The sequence below is a fragment of the Haliotis asinina genome, chromosome 4 (genome assembly GCF_037392515.1).
Source record: "Haliotis asinina isolate JCU_RB_2024 chromosome 4, JCU_Hal_asi_v2, whole genome shotgun sequence".
Taxonomy (NCBI): domain Eukaryota; kingdom Metazoa; phylum Mollusca; class Gastropoda; order Lepetellida; family Haliotidae; genus Haliotis; species Haliotis asinina.
The window spans coordinates 39,518,825-39,527,934 of record NC_090283.1 but is presented as its reverse complement, the minus strand read 5'-3'; the positions used below and the strand labels follow the sequence as shown (position 1 = coordinate 39,527,934).

General features: G+C 42.7%; 1 protein-coding gene across 1 annotated transcript; it reads right to left on the bottom strand.

Moving 5' to 3' along the window:
- Nucleotides 1-4,955: 4,955 nt before the first annotated feature.
- On the bottom strand, nucleotides 4,956-5,657 carry LOC137280927 (E3 ubiquitin-protein ligase TRIM33-like). The gene has a single exon (XM_067812111.1). The coding sequence runs from the start codon at nucleotides 5,655-5,657 to the stop codon at nucleotides 4,956-4,958; it is 702 nt and encodes a 233-aa protein (XP_067668212.1).
- Between the last annotated feature and the right edge of the window lie 3,453 nt (nucleotides 5,658-9,110).

The following is a 9,110-nucleotide window of genomic DNA, read 5'->3' as shown; positions in this document are numbered from 1 at the left end:
CTGGTCTGCATCCTATCCACGGAATTGTTAGTCCTGGTCTGGGACTGGCGAGGTCCTGGGTTGGACTCAACGTCCCCCGAGACAGATAAGACGGTGAACAACAACACAGCGAGTCTGAGTGTCAAACGGGTACCCTGGGTAGCCTTAAAACGGGGCAAAAAAACATACGTCTCACCCTGGTCGGAGTAAAACATCCTATAGCGCGCCTCCAGGTTTCGGTACACACCCCCATGACGGCTTCATTGTATCCTCACACTTTCATGCAACACCCTGTACCTTTAAATTGCTGTTGCGAACTGATATTTGGCCATTAATTGCAAATTTATGTGCCGTTCAGTACACACGTCCACCTGGACAGGTAAGTCACGTGACCCACCCACATTTTATAGTTTTCCTATATGAAACATAATTCGCACGCACGCCCTAGTGTATGTCGTCTGTATCATTACACTTCACGACGAAAATAATGATTCTGTTGAAAGCTACGACAACTTAATAAAAAAAATGCAAATATTAAAATGAAAACAAATTAAAGTTACAGGAGCAATGTCCGGCTATTGTCTTGTTCGAGGAATGTATCCATCAGTATCCACAAAAACGAGTGACATATAATTCATCTGCAGATATCCCAAGTGATGTGTCTTTCAACAGTCTAATATACGAAAAAGTGATGTACTGTTTCAGGTTTTTCACATTGAAAGCATTTCCCAAGAAAGCACACCTGACAACTAATTGCATTAGCCAATAATGAGCAATCAATTAATGTACTGGTGGTTAATCCTTTGAAAGAAAAATGTTGTTTTTACATAGAGACACGACAGGGTGTATTCAGTGTACTTTAGTAAATGTACATACATAAACACTACCTTTTGACAACGCCCCCCCCCCATTTAAATCCGCAAAAAAGTAATCAATCAGCGTGCTTTCGGTTAATCCTTTGATCAATCTAGACACAAGAAATGCCAAAGGGGGACCTTTGTCGGGTAATCTAAGTGCCGTTACCATTAATCATACCTGTTATACATTCATTAACTGAGCTTCAAGTGAATGATGACAAATAACGTGTAGGTTTATACCAACTAAGACGGATTGCAACCTAGCGACATCAAGTGATTTTGACAGAATCGTCTATGAAAACAAGGGTTGTAACTCGAAAACTAGGCAAAGCAGGAGACAAAACTAAATGATAGTAGATCGTGAGAACATATAGCTTTCATTTTTCACAACAGCTGTCGCGATTTCAGGATTGTTCAAACCTGTAAACGAAACAGTTTACCCCCTGAAATATGGATGAATACTGCATAGACCCTCATATTATACCTACTATTACGTCACGACCACTGACTTAGCACAGCATCGTATCGTGGCCTGATCTTACCTATGTACATGTACATCGACCACTGACTGAGTACAGCATTCCTTGCCGTCCACCCCCCTGGATACGACAACGTCGACGATGAAGAATCGCCATCCAAACATGGTGTCCCTGTACCCGGAACACTGGCTCCTCTATCTGTGTATGTGTGTTGTGACACAAGTACCATTTCAGCCTGTCACAGTAAACTTTCTGACGCCTAAAGCCGAACAAATGTGTATTGTCTGTCGCCGTTTCTCTGAACACCGCCCCAGAAGTCATAGCAGTTTGATATCAACATGAGGAAGTTTGTATAGTTGTGGGTGTAATAGAATGATACATGTATTGCCCTTTTTGAAAAGATTTTGAAGTAAAACCTGACTAAATTTGGCACTCCACATGCACACGCTCGCGACTAACATATTTACTTTATTTTATTGAAATATAAAACTGAAATGGAGCATGGATTTTTAGAGAGTGCTGAAATCGATAGACTCGCAACATATGCCATAGTCTCGCATGGGCTGTTCCAGTGGCCGTATGGCAGGCTAATACACACACAAACGCACGCACCGACATACGCACACGCAGTGCATGGTATGTATTCAGGTCAAATAATGCATTGACAAGTAGGTCCACAAGTCGGAGGATGGAACAATAATGCCCACAGTAGCAGATCGGTTTCTCTAAGCATATTTTTGCATTGTTGTAAAATGTTTCACAAAGGAGGTTCATTCATTTTCTTCTACTAGCATGAATGAGTGAGACAACTGTCAAAATCTGTATAGGGCTCAAGTATGAATATGTGTTTGTTTGATGTGACACAAGGTATCCTGAATTCAACATTTTGAAGTGTCGGTAACCGAGTGAAGTTCAGGGGCTTGATCACTGTGCACAGGCCACATGATGTAAACACGTACATTCTATGCCCGCTTCAATCACTTTCACCACATCTCAAGGGGGATGGGGGTGGAGGCACATGTACCCAGATATTCCAGTAACCTGCCGCTGTGTCTGTTTTGTGTGGCGGGTGGCGAGTTGACCAGCTGACCATCTGCAGTTACGTGGCACCAGTCTCTGTTGGCTCGAGCAGCGTCCATTTGTAGTTGAGGACCTGGAAATTTACATTTTGTTTACAGTTTAACAAATTTCCCGACTTCAGACAACAAATTAGACGTTTTATTGTCAACCTCGTTTCAATGTTTACAAAACAGTGCACTGAATATCGGCTGCAATTTTCACCTGAGTGGGAATTGTGTCATAACTACGATATAAATAGATATTATAATGTGAAAATATTTGTGTGGGTATTCTAAATGTTTTTCATGCAATTTTACACTGACTGACAATGAAATAAACACTCCATGAAACATTTGTAAGAAATTGTTGGTTGAGCTGGTTCACTGTCTGTAGTCAGAAATAGACACATGCTGTCTGAAAACACATTTGTATAAACTTCATATCATGATAAAACTATCATTGTTTGTATTCTAAACTCTTCTTATACAATTTAGTGAACAATAAGACCGACAAGGTAGTTGTTTGAAGATATTTTTACATCTGAGTGTACAACAGACACTGTATCAACAGGTAACTTCTACGTCCGCTTCAATCACTGACCACAGTCTGAACACACTCGCTGGGCGGGACAGGTTGTCGCGTTATGTGTATTGACTAGTAAATATGGTTATTTATCATTCCAACACTATTTATAATTCCAACACTAAGCATTTTAACAGTTGACAGTTTTCAAATTGGTCATATTCGTATATATTTACAAAATTTATTACAAAGTTTATCAAAAATATACAATTTTGCCGGGAGGACTCTCAATGTCGCCAGTCATTTTTACATATTAGACATTTAAGTAATTGCAGATCATGTCTCACAAAACAGACTTTTTACAAATGTGAATGGCGAAAGTGTCGTCATCAAATTACAATAATATTCGTGTAAAAAAATCTATAAACTCCACTGATTGCTGAGCTTGCAGTTTCAACATTCATTCCGGCTTGAAAACACTAAATTGTATTATCTGCTTGATATATGGAAAAACTCATTATTTAGGCATATTTACATATCAAGCATTAATCCTCTTTGAGCATAACGTCCATTGTAGCGGACATCGATCATGTTACTGTTATAAACTGAATACATTGACAAAGACTGTCACAGGTAATTGATCATCACACAATATAAATAAACATAATAAGATAACAATCCGTTAAAACTGTTAACAGAAATAATGAAACAAAGTATTATTTATTATTAATATAACTCACATATTCACGCAACTGGTACATGCTCAAGGCGCCGTTTTGCAGCTGCCCCCCTAGATTATTTTTGCAATATATTTTTTGGAATCCAAGTACTGACATAAAATTCCTTTAAGTTTGATAGTTCCTCCCTTATTAAGAAAAGTTAACTACGACCCTGAATTGATTATCATTCTCAACTCCCTGGGGACCATACCATTCTTGCAGCTATTAACCACACCAAGTTATTGCGGCTTTCCCATCCATATGAGGTACCCATTTACAGGTGGGTGGATTGGGACACATAGTAACAGTACTTTGTACAAATTTACTGCACGTTGCTGTACCCGCATCTAAGTGTTTGTACGTTTTCATGTGGCCACCATATGGTCATATACCAACGTATTGGTGGGTCCTTTTAAGTGCACATTGTTGTGTACTGTACACTAGGGGTTGTGACAAAACTGGAAGAGTGCACACAAAGTGTATACAGCCGATCAGAGGTGGACACCTTCCTGACACCACAAGCTCGCTGGATCTTTAGCCTTGGACATGGCGCTCCAAGCATGCTTTAATGAGTCTAAATTCAATTCCTTATCGTGTGGTCAGAAGATGGAAAACATGCATACATTATAAGCAGTCCCATGTCTTTGATAAGAAAATGTCCGACACTAAAACTGGGCCCGTAATGGATTTCAGTGACACTGAAAGCACTCAGTGTGAAAGTATTTCATCGGCGTCCTGTACAACATCCCCGTGGTTGCACGCTAGGGCAGAGCCAGTAACCTATCATGTTTGAGAAGGGCACACATCAGTAGTGTAACGTCACCAATCACGAAACTGACTTTACTCACATAGCAACGTCACCTTGGTCCCTGGTCTTGTTTCCAGACTGCAGGTTTTGCTCCCCGCATCTGTAAACTATCGTAAAGTGTTGATGTTACATACCTAATCAACAACGCGACGTATATACACATGCCTACAGACTAACAAGTACTTACCTGCTTGTGTGCTTTCTTCGTGTCTATTATATGGACCTCGGGGGTCTGTGTACATTTGTCTGTAAGATAACCCACAGCTGTTCATTATTCAAGCCTTCTATGTCATGACAAGTAGCAAATGTTTCCTCAACTGATTTAAATGTTTCACCGAATTATTGGTGGAAATGTCTAAATACAGCGTCCACATGCCATCGTAAGGTGGCATTATGTAATAGGAAAATGTTAAACAATGTTTCAAACTGTTTTTCATTTTTGATAAAGCTTTATCGGTATTACTGTCAATATTAATGCCCATTGTTAAAGTAAGAAGTAAGCACCTGAAAGTGTGTGTTTATCAGATGCTGATCAATGTCCACTGACAGACCCGAAGGTAGAGATGTCGGATTTCAATTTATCCAGCCCCCTCGTGTTGAATTTGGCTGCAGGTGTCCTGTGCCTCTCTGGTGGAAGTGATCCGAGTTGCGTCTTCGTTGTGCCTTGCATTGAACTCTCCAATGTGAGAAAGTCCAAGTTTGAAGCATATCTGAGAACGGTGTTTATATAGTCTGAGATCCCCTTGCATCGTTCACTCTCGCCTTCAGAGGTAACTTGCTCGGTGTCTAGATTTGACAGGTCCTGCTTCGTCTGATTCTCAAACTCTATGATCAGTTCCTTCTTTCTTTGATCGAGCTGTGTCCTCAGAGAATGGAAAGCGTGGTGGATGGCCTCCTTCAGATCACTGCTGGTTTTCTTTGTGTCATTTATGACTTTGCTGATATTCTTCACGTGTGCTTTGTGAGTAGTATGACGTGCAGACACACTCTTCTCATGCTGTTTTATCCGTCCTCTAGCAGCATCAGCAGCCACACCTACATCACCAACGTCGTGCTCAGCATGGTCGCTAAGTCTGCATTTGGCACAGATTAAAATGTTGCAGTTTTTTTCAAAATAATCGAGAGGATAAGGATTGTGAAGTTTGCAGATGGGTTTAGTATGTATGCTTCCAGGTGCTGCGTCCACGATGGTTTCCACAACATGTCGTCTGGTAGCTTTAAAACTATTATGCATGTTCTGGCAGTATTCACCGAGTAACTCCTCACACTCCTGACATCAACACACAGCCTGGTTGCCGTCATCTTCATGTGTACAGAGAAGCTCAGTAGGGCAATGTTTGTCTGTCAGATGAAGTATTTCCTTCTGTCTGACTACATCCTTCTGGAGGTTTGTGTCTATGAGGTTGACCTGTCTCTGACATGTAGAGCATGATATGACACCAGCAGCTGCAGATGTCACACGTTTCACACACAGCATGAAGAGAGGGCAGTAGGTAGGGGGCAGGGCCTTTCAGAGTAAATTGTTGCTGGCAGACAGAACACTTGGGGAAGGCGTCCATTCTGAAACAGATAATTTCACTGTCCCTACTAAAGCGAGAATATTTCACTCCACAACATATCTTCAATTCAATAATAGGAATAGTTTATCACGAATGGCACGAATTACCTGGTCTCTAATTCCGCGCCCAAACTTGAACAGAATAGAATTGCAGTAAAACACAAGCAGTCACGTTGTATGACATGATAACGATTGACCACTCGTTGTGACTACTTGAAAACAACATTGAATTATCAAAAAATATCTCAGACAATACACGTTACAATTTGAATGCAGATATTAAAAGGACACACATCAGGATGATAAGCTGTATCATAAGGGTTAAAGAGGATGGAGAGGGATAGGGAGGGAAACTGTCATGGCTCGGGTCTAGATAAGAGGGAGGGGTGGGTAGTAGCAGGGAGTGCAGGTAAAGGTAAAGATGGCAAGACGACGGGTGTAACAGGAGAAGAAAATACCGATAGAGGTGGGAGTTACCGATGTGTAGTGGGAGAAGACAAGAGTGCTAAAGGTAAGAGTGACAGGTGTGTAGTGGGGGGAGAGGTGAACACAGGTAGGAGGGGCCAGTGTGCAGTGGGAGGTTGATACAGGTATGAGTCAACGGTGTGTAGTTGGAGGAGAGGTGGATACAGGTAGGAGTGACAACTGTGCAGAGGGAGTAGAGGTGAAGACAGGTAGGAGGGGCCAGTGTGCAGTGGGAGGTTGATACAGGAATGAGTCAACGGTGTGTAGTGGGAGGAGCGGTGGATACAGGTAGGAGTGACAGGTGTGTAGTGGAAGGTGAGTTGGTACATTTAGGAGTGACAGGTGTGTAGTGGGAGGAGAGGTGGTACAGGTAGGAGTGACAGGTGTGTAGTGGGAGGAGAGGTGGATACAGGTAGGAGTGACAGGTGTGTTGATTTTTTGATTTAAACATATTTTATTCATGAAGAAAGGGATTGGGCACAAGTTATCCAACTTAAAAAAGCCCTCTCCAGATAGTTACACAATTATCTTACAGCAATGTACACGAGTGACAGACAGAGGTAAGGATATTTACAACAGATGTTAACCGAGAAAGCGTTTTGTTTGAGAGATATAGATATGTACACATTTGAAGACATTGTGATTTTGGGTAACTGAGAGACCAGCATTGCCATGTAAGATAAGATGAATATCAATCGGTGTTCTATTGTTAACAATATTTGCTAGAGATTGTAACATATTATGTCTCTGAACAGTGTACAAAGGACATTTGAGGAAGTAATGGAAAACATCCTCACATCTGTGACCACATTCACACGAGGCGTCTTTTGTTACATTTATTCGGAATAAATCATAGTTCAGTGTACTCGTCATATACCTTAATCGAGTGTGCAAAACATTTAGCTTCCTTATTCCATATGAGTAATATATAGGTGCGTATTTTCTTTTCACTTGGATAGAAGACTTAAACAATGGAATAGAGTTACAATTTCTAATAGGTAAAGGAATATTGTTCCATAGTTTAACTGTTGATGGAATAAAAGATGATGCTGAGTACCTTTGTCTTGGACATGGTTGGCAAAAGTTATCGGAGTTTCTTAACTCATAGCATGTGTGTAGTGGGAGGAGAGGTGGATACAGGTAGGAGTGACAGATGTATAGTGGGAGGAGAGGTGGATACAGGTAGGAGTGACAGGTTGTAGAAGAACGAGACGTAAATAGAGGTAGAAGGTTCGGTATGCAGAGGGAAGAGAGGTAGATACTGTTGGGAGTGACAGATGTGTTGCGGGGGTAGAGGTAAATACAGGTGGAAGTCACCGGTGTGTAATGGGAGGAGAGGTGGATACAGGTAGGTGTGTAGTGGGAGGAGAGGTGAACACAGGTAGGAGGGGCCAGTGTGCAGTGGGAGGATAGTTGGTACATCTAGGAGTGACAGGTGTGTAGTGGGAAGGGAGGTGGTACAGGTAGGAGTGACATGTGTGTAATAGTAGGAGAGGAGGATACAGGTAGGAGTTATCGATGTGTAGTGGGAGAAAACGTGGTAAAGGTAGAAGTGACAAATTTGGAGTGCGAGGATGGGTGGATAGAGGTAGGAATGAGAGGTGTGCAGTGGGAGGAGAGGTATATACAGGTAGGAGTGACATATGTGTAGTGGGAGGTACGGTGGATACAGAAAGGAATGATATGTGTCCAGTGGGAGGTAAGGTGCACACAGGTAGACGTTACAGGTGCGTAGCTGGAGGAGAGACATGTAGAGTTAGGAGTGACAGGTGTGTAGTGGTAGGAGAGGTGGATACAGGTAGGAGTGACAGGTTGTAGAAGGACGAGACGTAGATAGAGGTAGCAGGATCGGTATGCAGAAGGAAGAGAGGTAGATACAGTTAGGAGTGACAGATGTGTTGCGGGGGGAGAGGTAGATACAGGTGGAGGTCACCGGTGTGTAGTGGGAGGAGAGGTGGATACAGGTAGGAGTGACAGATGTATAGTGGAGGAGAGGTAGATAGAGGTAGGAGTGACTGGTGTGTAGTGGGAGGAGAGGTAGGTAGAGACAGGTGTGTAGTGGGAGAAGAGGTGAACACAGGTAGGAGGGGCCAGTGTGCAGTGGGAGGAGAGTTGGTACATTTAGGAGTGACAGGTGTGTAGTGGGAAGGGAGGTGGTACAGGTAGGAGTGACAGATTTATAGTGGGAGGAGAGGTGGATACAGGTAGGAGTGACAACTGTGCAGAGGGAGGAGAGGTGGATACAGGTAGAAGTGACAGTCGTGTGGCGGGGAGGAGAGGTAGATACATGTAGGAGTGACAGGTGTGTAGTGGAAGGAGAGGTGGCTACAGACAGGTGTATGGTGGGAGGAGAGGTGAACACAGGTATGAGGGGCCAGTGTGCAGTGGGAGGAGAGTCGGTTCATTTAGGAGTGACAGGTGTGTAGTGGGAAGGGAGGTGGTACAGGTAGGAGTTATCGATGTGTAGTGGGAGAAAACGTGGTAAAGGTAGAAGTGACAAATTTGGAGTGGGAGGATGGGTGGATAGAGTTAGGAGTGACAGGTGTGTAGTGGTAGGAGAGGTGGATACAGGTAGGAGTGACAGATGTATAGTGGGGGAGAGGTAGGTAGAGGTCGGAGTTACAGGTGTGTAGTGGGAAGAGATGTGGAAACAGGTAGGAGTGA

Excerpts from the sequence above, each read along its gene's own strand:
- LOC137280927 (XM_067812111.1), bottom strand. The coding sequence starts at position 5,657 with ATGCATAATAGTTTTAAAGCTACCAGACGACATGTTGTGGAAACCATC.